The 15,282-nt window shown below is 39.5% G+C and overlaps 1 protein-coding gene across 1 annotated transcript in view; it reads left to right on the forward strand.

Moving 5' to 3' along the window:
• The window catches only part of ppp6c (protein phosphatase 6, catalytic subunit), a 29,306-nt gene extending 17,388 nt beyond the window's left edge, over window positions 1-11,918 (forward strand). The window contains exons 2-7 of the mRNA XM_070862663.1: window positions 4,096-4,191; window positions 5,985-6,050; window positions 6,542-6,683; window positions 6,821-6,900; window positions 10,270-10,479; window positions 11,323-11,918. Coding sequence (XP_070718764.1) covers window positions 4,096-4,191; window positions 5,985-6,050; window positions 6,542-6,683; window positions 6,821-6,900; window positions 10,270-10,479; window positions 11,323-11,571 — 843 coding nt within the window. The 3' untranslated portion in view covers window positions 11,572-11,918. The remainder of the gene's footprint in view (window positions 1-4,095; window positions 4,192-5,984; window positions 6,051-6,541; window positions 6,684-6,820; window positions 6,901-10,269; window positions 10,480-11,322) is intronic.
• The last annotated feature ends 3,364 nt before the right edge of the window (window positions 11,919-15,282 follow it).

Consider the following 15,282-nt stretch of genomic DNA (forward strand, 5'->3'; position numbering starts at 1 on the left):
TAAAAGCTATGGGCAGAAATAGTGCAAACCTCCTGAAATCCTACTTGCTTAAAGATACAAATTTAGGTATCTAAATTCTGCTTAATAGGCAGCTTGAATTCAAGGCTGTGAGAACACAACCAGGCTCAGGAGAATTGTAGAAAAGTTGGTTGCTTCCTGTACTTTTTTGCTATTCATCCGGGGGCTTGTTAAATTGCTTCACTTGTGCTAATTGCTGTAGCTATATACAGCGATGCTGAGTCTCTTGGAAACTCAGCATCCCTTCAAGTGTTATGCACACGTGGTTGTGCATGATTCGGCCTGCGTTTCCTGGCAATGCACTGCAAAATCTACTTATTAGTGTTGGCTTTTCTTTGACTATACTAGGTATGGCATGCCTAGTAACGTGTTGTACACGATAGAGGTTTTGTAATGGATTGGCATAAGACAATTCATGTGGGTTCCCAAGTGAAATAGTGTGCACTAGCATTGAATGCATTCAGCTGCTTGACCTAGCAGAGTGGTGCCTTAATTTTCAGCTGTGATGTACAGATGTAAATCATATCTAGGCTTTAAATGACTTTCCACAAACTATATAGCTGGCTATTGGCATGCTGGTATTAGTCCTGTTAAGACGTGAATAGAATCTGTAGATCTGCAAATCGTAATTATAATCCTTATTCGCACCAGTATAAACATTAATTTGAGGCCAGGTAAGTGAGTACGTAAAGGTAGAAAAGGGGTTTCTCTACTACTGAGAGTATAAGTGAATCGAGAAATGCTGGGGTATGTTGTGCATTTGTGTATTATAGTTCAACTACCTTATTTGAATTTAATACATTCCAAAGTCAAATTTTCACAGTTTTAAATGCGAGTATCTTCAGTTTTAAACTAAGGTTTGCTACAGGCTAATGTTTAGCACAACTTCTATGTGTATTATGGACCACTTCCTTACTGAGCACAAGGAACTATGTCAGTTGCAATATAATGCAACTGGTGATTTTTGCATGTTATCCAACTGCTTGTTAGTAATGCAAAACAATTTTACATATTTTGTCTCTAACTGCTAACTTCCTTTTACATAGCAGCAATATTCTCAATTAGATATTTACTTTCTCATTAGTCACTCTTCTTCATTTGTTTGTAGTTCTGCTTTAAATCCAGGGGAATACAGGCAAGGGAAAGACGTGAAGTGGTTCACCTTACAATTCTGGTAGTTGGTTACATTTCTGTGCAGAAGAATGTTTTTTTTATTGTCTTGTAAACTAATCGAACTATATATTTTCAACAATGGATGCTCTGGGCTAGTTAATTTATTTTTTTCTTTACTGTGTGATTTGTTACTGATTCAAGCATTCCTTCTCTCTTTTCCCTTGTCCCCACCCGTTTGCTCTCTGATACTCTTGCATGTTATGTAGTTTGAGACTGGGAGTAACTGCAGAATGCATTGACCGTACAAATAACCTATAATCAAGGAATGATGGTGAATTTAGTGCAGCATTTGTTTACTTTTTCTTGCCTTGCCCTAAAGGCAGTGACTTGTGCTGAGGAGATGGGTTCAGTGAGTGTCATCAGGCTTCTAAATTGCTTTGAGTGGCGCCAGTACAATCGCATCAGATCCCTCCTCACCTGGCTTTAGTGAATGATTTCCAGCAGGAGTTACAGCATCGTAATTGAACCTGAAGCAGCCTAACTTTGCTCCCTACTTAGCTTGGCACTGAAAACATTACAGTGACCCTTCCTGCTTCCCAAGCTGAGATCAGCAATTTAAAACAAGGGATTGAATCTGGGACCTTTCTGTTCTGTATAGCTGAGCGGCATGCCAAGTGATGTCTTTCCTTGCTGATATCCAGCACTTTCATGGCAAGTAGCCAGCAACAAAAGTTTGTGACCCTCTTGGGTTTGAAGCTTTTTCCTTTTTTTAAAAAAAATTTAAAAGGTCAGTTTGTTACCCATTCCACTTTATTTGAGATTATAAATGTAAAACTAAAGGGTTTATTTTGGTGAAGGAAGGAAGATAAATTGAGTCAATTATTGAATCATTTGTTCATGTTGGGATGTTGATTCTCGTGCACACATTACGGTGCACAAAATGGATGCCTTTGAAGATTTTCAATTCCGTGACCTCCTGTATTATGACAGAATGAAGGTTAGCTAAGTTTAAAACTTTTTAAAAACAACAATTTCCATTCAGCTGCTTTATTTAGAAACATAGAAAATAGGTGCAGGAGTAGGCCATTCGGGCCTGCACCACCATTCAATATGATCATGGCTGATCATGCAACTTCAGTACCCCAGTCCTGCTTTCTCTCCATACCCCTTGATCCCTTTAGCCGTAAGGGCCACATCTAACTCCCTTTTGAATATATCTAACGAACAGGCCTCAACAACTTTCTGTGGTAGAGAATTCCACAGGTTCACAATTCTCTGAGTGAAGAAGTTTCTTCTCATATCTGTCCTAAATGGCTTACCCCTTATCCTTAGACTGTGACCCCTGGTTCTGGACTCCCCAACATCGGGAACATGCTTCCTACATCTAACCTGTCCAATCCCGTCAGAATTTTATGTTTCTGAGATCCCCTCTCCTCTAAATTCTAGTGTAGTCGATCCAGTCTTTCTTCATATGTCATTCCTGCCATCCTGAGAATTTGTGTTTGTATTGCATTCTGTACTCTTGAATGTCACAATGTGGTGGTTGAAGGGTGGGCATGGGGAGGAGAATGGTTGGGGATGTGGAATCTAGAGGAGTCACTCCAGGTCTCAGCAGTAAACCCCAATGGTCCAGGTCACTGCCATCTCTATGGTACTAGCAGAGGACTGAAATATTTCCTGCTGTGGAGAGAGAAAATGTAGATGCCTTAAAATGTAACCTTATGTTTTAAAAAGGGTATTTGGTGATTCCTTATAAACATAAAAGGAGCAGGAGTCGGCCATTTGGCCCCTTGAGCCTGCTCCACCATTTAATAAGATCATGGCTGATCTGATCATAAACTCAGCTCCACTTCCCTGCCTGCTCACCATTGTTAATACGGATTATTTTTCCCTCAATCTGTTTCAGCGAATACACTGACACACGAACACCAAAGCAGCTTATAACAAAGCAGTCTTTATTATTTGTTTCACCGGCCGGGACTTATCAGAACAAAGGAACGCTCTCCCTCAGAGTGCATCCACTTCCCTCGGACAAGCCCCGTTACAATGTAGGGGCGCAACGGTTATACACTTTCAGTACGTAATACAATTGAGGGACCTTCAGTTCACCCTATCCTTTGTGATCCCTCCTTCCCTTTGTCCACTCATGAGCCGATACCTGGCCTTCCTTGCCCAATTAGATACGGGCAAGTGGTTATAGCAACTTTTTCTCACAAAGAGCTTTCTCACCCATTGCTTGTAAATGTTACAATTTTACTGGCGTGACGAGTAACTAAGACCTTGAGCGAGTCTGTTATTTGTGCTGATGTTGTAATATTTGCAGTCTGACATTCTTTTAGTTATTCTTCCATGATTCCTTTGTTCACTTCACTGTCTCTATTGCTTATACATTTTCACACATTCACACCATAACCCTTTATTCCCTTATCACTCAAAAATCTGTCTATCTCCACCTTAAATATATTCAATGGCCCAGCCTCCACAGCTCTCTGGGGCTGAGAGTTCCACAGATTTACAACCCTCTGAGAAGAAATTCCTCCACATCTCAGTTTTAAATGGGCGGCCCCTTATTCTGAGATTAAAGGAGGTTGGGATGCTGTGGAGGACTGCAGTTCATTAACCAGCCCTGTTGTAGATGTTTACAAAATCAAGAAATGCTCTTCAATAATTACATTAATAAGGGTAATGGTGTTAACTGAGTCAAGAATTGCAGTTACGCCATTCTGAAGAAAATATGTACTGACTTTGTAACCTTTGTAAGCGGGACCCTTGATGGGGATAGGCAGACTGTAACAATTAACTTCCATAAAAGACTCCAGCACAGCTGTTTGCAATATCCATTGAGCCATAATTATATTGAATGGTTATTGACCTGTTTTTTTTTCAGAGCCTGTGTATTAGACTTCAGTCAGAAATTTGGTGGTTTTTGATTGGTTGATTGAAGTAATTTATTTTCTCTTTTAGCGACTATGTGACTATGTATGTGATTTGCTCTTGGAAGAGTCTAATGTTCAGCCAGTGTCTACACCAGTTACTGTCTGTGGGGACATACATGGACAGGTGAGTTTATTTTAAATTTAGTTGAGATTTAATCTTTTGTTCCTTGAAGGGCCAAGAACATTCAAACATTCACTCCTGTCTGAATTCTAGTTTAAGTACATCTAGCAATATAATTTGTGTTGCGGAATAAAGGGGGCATCCTACTCCTGGCTGACCATAACTGACTTCAGAAATGTACAGCAGCTTAATAATTTTTAGTTATCCTTTGAATCTGCGTCTTAAATGCCAATTTAGAATTTCCCCCTTTAATGTGAGTTAAACTGCAGCCAGATGTTTACTTCAGAGCTGCAAATAGTGGCTGCTTCATGCTACATCCATGACTAGTGGTTGGTGCAGATTTGTTTAAAGTTGGGTTCATTTTGTTTTTTGTATGACCTAAAGGTGTTTTCTGTTCGGCGCCGGAAAATAAAACTCGCGATTCTGGAGAGCCCTGCAGCTCCTGTCTGTTTGGCGGGCGCCCAGGGGGGGCGGAGCCTACACTCGCGCCGATTTTGTACATGGGAGGGGGCGGGTACTATTTAAATTAGTTTTTTTCCTGCCGGCAACCCTGCGCGTGCGCGTTGGAGCATTCGCGCACGCGCAGTGTGAAGGAAAACATTGGCACTCGGCCATTTTTGTAGTTCTTTGTAGCTGTTTAATTTTTGAACATTTTTTAATAAAAGCACATTGCCATCAGCACTGAGGCTTCCTGCAGCCTTCTCACTGTCTCCTTCCCGCCCGCCGTCTGGAACGTCCCCCCCCCCCCCCCCCCGCAGCTGCGTTCGGGCGGGCGGGCCCGCTCTCCCTCCCTCCCGCCGTCTGGCAGGCCCGCCCTCCCCTCCCTCCTGCCGTCGCTCCCCCCCCCCCCAGCTGCATTCGGGCGGGCGGGCCCACACTCCCCTCCCTCCCGCCGTCGGGAACGGCTTCCTCCTTCCCCCCCCCCCCCCCCTGCCATCGGGAACGAACGAACTTGTGAGGCTGGCTGAAGCACTTTCACACAGGTAGGAAGATGGTTTATTTAATCTTTTCTTTGCTTATAAATGTTTATTCAGGTTGGATTTATTTGCATAAGTATAAATAAGGATTTATTGTAGAATTTAATGACTTCCCTCCCCCCCCCCCCCCACCTCGTTCTGGACGCCTAATTTGTAACCTGCGCCTGATTTTTTTAATGTGTAAAACAGGTTTTTTCAGTTCTACAAAAATCTTCACTTGCTCCATTCTAAGTTAGTTTGGAGTACGTTTTCACTGTGGAAACTTTGAAATCAGGCGTCAGTGGCCGGACACGCCCCCTTTTGAAGAAAGAATTCTGTTCCAAAGTAGAACTGTTCTACCTGACTAGAACTGCAGAAAAAAAATGTGGAGAATTGCGATTTCTAAGATAGTCCGTTCTCCACCAGTTGCTCCTAAAAATCAGGCGCAAATCATGTGGAAACTTGGGCCCATTATATTGCTAGATGTACTTAAACTAGAATTCCGATGGGAGTGAATGTTCTTGGCAGCCATTGGGGTTTATTGCTGTGAGCATCTCATTCTGTTAGCTGCATCTAAAAGCTTACTGGTACCCTGGAGAATATGTTTTACAGAAATTCTACAGATTGCATCATGTGAAAAGTTAACATTTGTGTTAGCGCAGTTAGTAATTTGGGTGCAGTAGTTGTGATGTGCAAGCTATGCATGTAGTAAGAATATTCAGAACTAATGTTTACTTTACAACTATTGGTTCCTTTTCATTTTTGCAGTAGACTTCATGTTTATACTGTACAAAATGTTCAACCGCATATTGACAAACACATTTTAAATGCTTTTTGCAGTTTTATGACTTGGGTGAGCTGTTTAGAACTGGAGGTCAGGTTCCTGACACAAATTATATTTTTATGGTAAGTATGTGTTTGTAAGTTATCATGATGTGTATTTCTTGAGTTTTAAAACCCAAATTTTTTTTTTTAATGAGTTCAGTTGTAAAGTTTAAAAAATGGCTCTCTGGCCTTCGTTGTTGATATTTATTGCATTTGTGTCTAAAATTGATCAGAAGTTTTGATTGCGAGACCACATTATGAAAGCAAGAGAACTTGTTGGTATTGTATGAAACAGAAGGGCTGTTAAATGTGCACTTAAACATCAAAAATTAATATTTAAATTACATATTGTATTAAGTTTTAAAAATAAATTTGTGTGCATTGTTTCAAGATTGTATAGATGCACTAAGTATGTTAGCTGCTTGCCAATATCATATATAATATATTGATTGCAGGAATAGTCCTATTACTTGCTATTTTTCAATCGCATATATTTCTAATGTCACACAATAATGATTTACTTGCTCTATTTTGAATCATCTGTAATACTAACACCATTGCCACTTTAACAGGGTGACTTTGTGGATAGAGGGTATTACAGTCTCGAAACTTTCACTTACCTCCTTGCACTGAAGGCGAAATGGCCTGATCGCATCACACTCCTCAGAGGAAATCATGAAAGCAGACAAATCACTCAAGTCTACGGGTTCTATGGTAATTAGTAAATAGTTTCAAGCTAAGTGGACTTTTAAAGTTTTGGGGGGAAAAGAAACCAAATTTCTTGATCAATGTTTTGTCAAATTCCAGTATTTTAGATGTTCAACAAAACTAAACATGGTTTGCTTTTACAGATGAGTGCCAAACAAAGTATGGAAATGCTAATGCTTGGCGGTACTGTACCAAAGTCTTCGATATGCTCACAGTAGCAGCTGTAAGTAGATACGTTTGTGTTGAAAAATTTTGTAGATTACTTGATGTATTAAAATTGGATGCAAGGAAATTAGCACCCCTTGTGCAAAAGACTTGTTAACACTAGGGGGCTCCACACTAGTGAAAGTGAACTGAACTCCTGGTTTGGCAAGAGCAACCTAAGCTGATGGGATTTCTTCTGCTGAATACTGTTCCATTTGTCAGGGAAGCTACCAAGTGGAGGCTATATTATTGAGGAAGAGACAAAAATTAGGTAATCCCAATTGCAGTCGTTTGCATTCTTGAATCAGTTTAATCAGCGATGGACACCAAGCGATAGATTCCTTGTCTATTCTTTGAATTTCTCTGCCCACTCCTGCGAAGGAATTGTGGTTCCACTTGTTTGTTAATCCGCAGGTATCAGTTGCATTATTCACAGTAGCCGTACTATATATGTTTTTTAACAGCCTATTTCAGCACTGGAAAGCCCTTCACAGTGGTTAGATGATCTGGTTGTAAAATATTCTCTGCTGATATAATTCACTCCTGTTTAGAAGTACTGTATCACGATCTTCTAAGTGAAGCTTAAAGTTCCCTCTGGTGAGTGGAATATGCCAGCTAGTTACTGTAGATTCAACAAGTGCTCGTCTCACTGAGCCCTTTAAACAGGAGTGAATTCTAAAGTGTGAATGAGTAGAGCAGATGTTGAATATACGATAATGTATTGGTGTATTCAACAGTATCATCTGGTAACTACAACATTTAGTACATTATACTTTTGAGAGCAAAGGATGTATGTGGAACAGCATATTTTGATCTCAACATCAGAGTCTATATTAATCAGACTTTAAGATGAAATATGAACTTGCAAAATTGTTCATTGTTTAAGTCTGTTGTAGTTTTTAATTCTTTGGTTGTAAAAGGTACATTTTCACTTGAAAGTGAAGTTGACATGCTGATACTAACTAGAGATTTCACAAGAAGATCCATTGTTAAGTCAGTCACTTTTTAGACCATCTGGACTTTTGTTCAGTTCCTGTGAGACAAATCTTGACACAGAACAAGAATCTAAATGTAAGCTGTTAGTCGTGGCTAGAAATAAAGAAATACAAAATTCTGCTCCATACTTTGTTCAAAGAATATTATGAATTGCATGTTTGAGAAATTTAAATTAGGTTGGCCAATCTTGCCTAAAACTGTAATACAGCCAAATTAATTCCCTTTTTGTCCATCATGTTCTGTTGTTTTATCTCATGAATTTTTGTTTTAGATCTAGCCCAAATGGATGAAATGTGCTTGTCCAAACCAAGACCATTCAGTCCCCATAACAGTCAGTCTTAGCCGAGATCTACTGGTTGCAGTTGCACCACTGCTTATGCCATTCTCCTTCAGCCAGCGGGATCCAGTAATGGAAATTGTAAAATTTACATGTGAGACACATGGAAATGTGGAGCGAGATCACACCGCATCTAACCTATGCTTTACTACCACTTGCCATTGTAGAATACCTTTAACATGGCAGAACAAGCCAAGACACTTCACAAAAAAGGGGCTGGGGGAGGAGGAGAAACTGACAGGAGTTAGTAAAGGTCGGCGGCTGAAACTGTTGAGACCCTTTGGGGCTTTTTAGGGTGAGGAGAGGTTCAGCAAAGTGGAGGAGAATTCCTGAGCGCATATAATAGAATGGTTGGCTGGAAGTTCTGCCACGCATGGCAGGACAGAGGGAATGGGAATAATGCATATTTAGAACTGCGGAAGTGCAAGCTGGAACGTATGGCTTTAACTTCGAAAATAAGATATGCAAAACGAACGATTAATAAACTAGGACAGTGTTGTCATTGGGTAGAAATTGCTGACGAGCAACAGGTATGGCACTATGACACCGTTTTAGCCACATGCACTAACTCTAAAAGAAATGCCTTCCAAACACTTGCACGATACAATTAAATGTACTTCACGTGTGTATATTTGCAGGGACCATACAATAACCAAGGAAGTAAAGCACTCCACGATCAAAACATTTGTGCATTCTGCATTTTGTCTTAATATTTTACCAACAAATGCACAAAAAGGTTGAAGTACACGTGTATGCCATGCAAATGTGTACTGAGGTCATATGCTCAACAATGGTGTCTATTACTGTCTTTTTATTTATTTTACTAATCAAACGCATCTAGATTCCCAATTGGCCACACATAGCTAGTGACCAATGTATTGGACAACACTGAACTTGGATAAGGACTTGGATAAGGATTTTGAATTTACTGCATTGGAATGGGGGTGAGCATGGCCATGAAGGAGGGGATGATGTCACTTTGACTTGAGAGTGAAAAATAGAGTGCTTTTAAAGAGAAATGGTTCAATTAATCAGACCATTTTTAAAAGCTTTATCTTGCGAATGAATTGTCTTGTTCTGTGTAATGTACAATTTCCAAAGCATGGTACTAATAAATCTGCATACAAATGTATAACTAGTACTTCAATGCGTGTTTTACAGCAAAATAGCTCAAGTATAGTTTTATGCTGATGGAACTACAATTTTAATTTTCAGTTGCTATGAACTCTGGGAGGGAGAGAAGAGCAAAGGCTTGGAAGCAAAGCGGAGATACCACCCATGTCCACACTGGACTATATTGGCTCCGAAGCCCCCGTGCCTCAAATTTAATATGTTTATCCTCCATGGTCGTCTCCAGCTGAATTCTTCCCCATCCCCAATTTGCATGCCCTTTACTTTTGAATCGAGCCTTGTGCAATTGGTTAGACTAGAGTTGGGATGCTCTGTGCAGGTTTGGACACCCTATTATAGAAAGGCTGTTCAAGCCCATAGCGAGTGCATAGTATTGATTGACCAGGATGATGCCAGGGTTGGGGAACTATAGTTATGAAGAGACCTTTTGAGATATTAGGACTTTCCACATGAGCAGAAAAGGTTAAGAGGAGATTTAACAGAAGTTTTTAAAGTTCTGAAAGGGTTTGATTGAGTGAATAACGAAAAGCTGTTTCCTTCAGTTGTGGAATCATCGAGAGGTCATCAATGTTAACGTTGTAACTGAGCGTGAGGAGAGAGGTTAGGTGGAATTTCTTTGCATGGGGCTCTTGGACCAAGAAATCAGTGAGTGTTTATCGCACTTTTTTTGAAGGGAAAATTGGATAATTATTTGCAGCAGAGGAAGATAAAACTCTCTGGGGCGGGGCGGGAGGGGGAGCGGAGGAAGGAGTGGGTCAGTTAGACTAGTTTTGGATTTCTCTAGCGAAGAGCTGACAGATATGATGGGTTGAATGGCTTCTTTGTGTGTTGTTTTATAGATAAATACATCTATACTTTGAGCATTATTTATTTTTATAACACATTTAATTATGAAGGCAATTAATTTGTGTTTTTCCATATCAGTTGATAGATGAACAGATCTTGTGTGTGCATGGCGGACTTTCTCCTGATATCAAAACTCTAGATCAAATCCGAACCATTGAGCGTAACCAGGAGATCCCACACAAAGGAGCCTTCTGTGATCTAGTATGGTCAGATCCTGAGGATGTGGATACCTGGGCCATCAGTCCTCGAGGAGCAGGCTGGCTCTTTGGGGCAAAGGTTACAAATGAGGTAAGCTGTCAAACTACAGACTCAAAGTACTTCTCTGTATTGAGTTATGCAAACTGAGTCACTACTCTATTTTGGGGGTAGGAGGGAAAGCCAATTTAAAAATGAATTACCAGTATTAACCAAAATACTTAAGATTATAATCTGCTCAAACTATAGTTTCATACTTACTGTTGTACTGTGTTCCACATTTTCCACATTTTATCATGTATCTGTATCTCTGCCTTGCTTCACACAGTTCAAAAGGATCCTTTTTTTGAAATCTACAAAGTTTTTGAAACTTAAGTTTTATTTGAAATTCAGAGACATGACCATTAAAGGTGTCTGGAGATTTTGAGCTGTGCAACAAAAGGGCCAGTGCTGATGGATACAGGTGTGTCATTATGATAGCCATTCAGGATGTCTCCAGGCCACTGGACAGTGATATTTTCCTTTCCCCTCCTCCTCCTCCCCTCTCCCAAACTTAGTGCGATTTATTTCCGAGCTCCTAACGTTTATTGCTATCGTGGCCAAGATAGGTTGATTTGGCACAGGCTGCAGATTAGACTTTCTGGTCTATATGTATTGGTTACTTGTTGGAAAAGCTTCTTTACTTTAATTTGTTTCCCCCAAAATGTATTGGTGCAATATGCACCATGAGTCTGGTGACAGCACTGCACACACCTCTTGGTCTACAATGGCCATTACTTCAAACGTTTCTTTAATTCAGTAATGGAACACTAAGTGCTGCTCTGCTCCTCTCCTCTGCTTTTCAACTTTGGTATTTGAACTAAATATAATAAATTTCAACCATGGGCAGTTCCTTTCTAGATTGTAACTTTTTTTTTTCTTTTTCTTGTTTTATAGTTTGTTCACATCAACAACCTGAAACTAATCTGCCGAGCACATCAGCTCGTTCACGAAGGATATAAATTCATGTTTGATGAGAAGTTGGTGACTGTGTGGTCTGCTCCTAACTATTGCTACCGTTGTGGAAATATTGCATCAATCATGGTCTTCAACAACGTAAACTCAAGGGAGCCAAAGCTATTTCGTGCAGTTCCAGATTCAGAGCGTGTAATCCCACCAAGAACAACAACACCGTATTTCCTTTAAAATATATTTTGTTCTCGGTAAAAAAAATCTTAAAATACAGTGTGCACAATGGACTGTAAACATACATTGTGTTGTGTAGACAAGATTCAAGATGTAGAATTTCAACCATTCTAACAAATATTTTAAATGCTAAATTGAATAAAGTGGTCTAAAGGGCTGCCTTTTTCTTTGTTTTTAATGCTAGCAGATATTGAGAAGCTGATTTATGTGCTCCAGTAATTAAAAAATTTGTACATTAAAATAATTGTATTGATCAGTTTTCAAATTTCATTGTATTTTAATATAGTAATATGGTGACGACGACTCTCAGAGGTTAAAATATTGGAAATAAACTGCTTTATTATTAACTTGAATGTTTACTGCCCTTTCTGACTTTGATCAGCTAACTTTAAATTTGCTAGGCGATGGTATATTATTACAGAAGAATGAAATCAGCTATCCATCTACTGAAACATGAAGACTTGTATATAATTAGACCGTTAATGTGCAAATTAAGCATTTAGTGGTGCAAGTTATTTAACACTTACTTATTTATAAAACATTTATATTTAGACTCTTCAATGTTGTATCTGCTTTTAGTTTCTGAATATTTTGAAGCTTCATAATTGCGTAACTTATCAAAATGTTGGAGTAATTAACCAACCTTGTTTGGGGTTGGAAACTTTCCTCTTGGCCAAGCACATCTGGGAGGTTTTTGCTTTTCCCCCCCCTTTTCTCCTGAATACATTTGACTTTCTTTCATCTTGGAATATGGTTCCATAGACACTGAATGTCATCCAGTACCTTGCCCAAGTACCCATTATTACTTTGCCAGCCTTGATGGTGAGTACTGGCATGCTAGTCAACTGAGTGACATCCAATCCAGTTGACAGCTGATTTCCTCTTGGAATATGGACAACCATTTTGCAGTACTGTTGGGAAAATGAGTTTTTTTTTTGTATTTTATGGAATTAAGAATTTTGTGCATTTCAAAGAGCTGAATGGTCTGCTGCCTTTAAAATTCTTATAAATATGCTATGTATATTCAAGCAACTAAAGTTTTTGCACTTGTACGTTTGGCTCAGTGGCAGCCCAAAGTCTCAAGATTGTAGGGTCAATCCCCAGTCCAGAACTTGAGCACATAATCTAGGCTGACATTTCAGTGCAGTACTGAGAGAGGGCTGTGTTGTGAGAGGTGTCACCTTTCATATGAGACATTTAACAAAGGTCCTGGTCAGATAAACTTTGAAGATCCCATGACTTTTTTCCCCCCAAGAAGTGGGGAGTTCTTCTGGTGTCCTGTTCAATATTTCACCTCCAGCAGCACAACCAAAAACAGGCCATTCCTCTCATTGCTGTTAATAGATGCCAATCTAATTTAGTTGCAGTGATGTGAACACAGCAGGATCAGGCTCCGCTATGGTCCTCCCCATAGTAACATTACTTGGTGCTTCCTGTCTAACCTTACCCAAGAGTAATGGGTGAGACCTGCCACCCCCATGGAATCTTAACCTAGCAGGGGAGGGGGGAAGGAGGGAAGGAGGGAGGGAGGGAGGGAGAAGTATTTCCAAAAAAAACTTACTGCAGTAAAGGAATACAACATGTATTCAGGTTTGAACCAAATATTCTGCAGTGCAGCATACTTTTGAGTAATATATTTTAAAACCATGGGTAATATAGATAAAATCTGAGATCGCTGTATTAATCAAATCTAATCTTGACATGCATATGCTGGTTTTAGGAAACAAAGCAGTTTTAGTTTCATTTGTTTGCTGGTTGACTCGTCTACTTATAATTTTCTACTATAAAATGAAAATTCAGATGTGTAACATAGATGTAGATCATTGATTTGAACACCAGCAAAGCAAACTTGACAATGCAGAATTAATATTTTTTATTCACTTTGCAACAGGATTGAGGAGCTGCAGTCTGCAAACCAAATTGTTGATCCACCTAATTTGTTTAAATTGTAAGCATCCATAACATCAAGTATTGCAACAATATAGCTTTTATATTGTGGTAATACAACCATTTTACCAGGTGACTTCAGTTTTATAGTAAAGCGTTACAGGCTACTACAGATACTGAGATTTGAGGCCTGACTGCTCCAGAGGACACTCTGGAAAGGCCTTGAATGTCTTGCTAGTAGCAGTCACTTAAATTGTAAGGCTATGGAGAAAGAGCGGGTGAGTGGGACTAATTAGATAGCTCTTTCATAGAGCTGACACAGGCATATTCGGCTGGATGGCCTCCTTCTGTGATGTATGACTATAGAATTGAAGTATGTAAGTGTTTTACAGTACTAATGTAACTAGTATGAATGGAATCCGACATTACAGATATCTACAATCCTGTGCTCCCAGTGGGGAATTATGCTTGCAGAAAATAAGCGCTAAAACATTGAAGCTTTATACTGTATTTGATCCATACTCCCTTTAAGAACATACTTCCCGAGTGACCCTACTAACATTCCTGTCTGGCATCTCTGGTTCAGTCTTGCCATTATTCAGTCCACCACCTTTCACCACTACTTTACCCTCTCTGCTGATAGCCAAATCCATGCCTTTATCACCTGTCGCCTTCAATTTTCAAATGCTCTCCAACAGCACCATAAATTTCAGCTCATTGAGAATTCCATCCTTATTTTTACTTTCAGATCACTCCACAGCCTCCTCGCACTCTTATCTCAGCAATATCCTCCAGCTATACCGCATAAACACACCACCCACTCCTCTGACACGGGGGGAATTATTCCAAGCTACTTTCTGCTCCCACATCAGTAGCTGATTCATCAGCCATATTGCTGCCTTCTTCTGGGAAGTCCATCCCTCAAGCTTGCAACCTCACTCCTCCTTAACTTTTCATTATCCCACTTGCCCCTCTTAGCAGTTTTTGTAAAGTGATCAACAAATTTTTGTTTGAAATGTTTTATAGTATGTCCCTTTCAATCACCTTGCCTTTTAATAACAGAAAATGCCACTGATCACATTAAGTTCAGTTTGGATAAGAAATTGGTGACTCCCTGATCGGCTTCCGATTATATCAATGTCGTGGAAAAGTATCAATTGTGTTCTTTAAGGGAGCCAGAGCTGTTTTGTGTATTCCCAGATAGAGTATAATTCCACCCACATTGAATATGCCAGGATATAAAACAACTTTATGTCTCTTTATAAATTGAAGAAAAGTAATCTAATGGTTTGTATTGTGTGGGAGAATTCATGATGTGGATTTACAGTATTCAACAAATATTCTAAATTACAAATTGGATATAGGGATCTGGTATGGAGACTGGGTAAACATAATTTACTTACTGCAAAAACTAAAGTGCATTTTCTCATGGCTGGGAATAAAAAGTCCAATTTCACTTGTGTTTTTCATTTATGACATACCTGTGATCTCAAGTTTCACAGAATAATGAGAAATGTAATTTAGATTTAATAAGTACATTAAAAGTATGTAGTTATTGAATAACTATTGACATTTGCCATTCTTTCAGAAATGACATCTCGTTTGTTAAATTTAGCCATAGTTGATACTTCATTGAATACAGTAGTGAGAATCTTGTTACAGTTTGGACTTCCTTCCAAAACTCTCAACTCTTGTTCACAAAAGTTATTTCCATTACAAACTTTACAGCACAAACAGGCCATTTGGCCCAACAGGTCCATGCCAGGGTTTATTCTCCACACGAGCCTCCTCCCACCCCTCTTCATCTAACCCGTTCAACATATT

The sequence above is a fragment of the Pristiophorus japonicus genome, chromosome 20 (assembly GCF_044704955.1).
Source record: "Pristiophorus japonicus isolate sPriJap1 chromosome 20, sPriJap1.hap1, whole genome shotgun sequence".
Classification (NCBI taxonomy): domain Eukaryota; kingdom Metazoa; phylum Chordata; class Chondrichthyes; family Pristiophoridae; genus Pristiophorus; species Pristiophorus japonicus.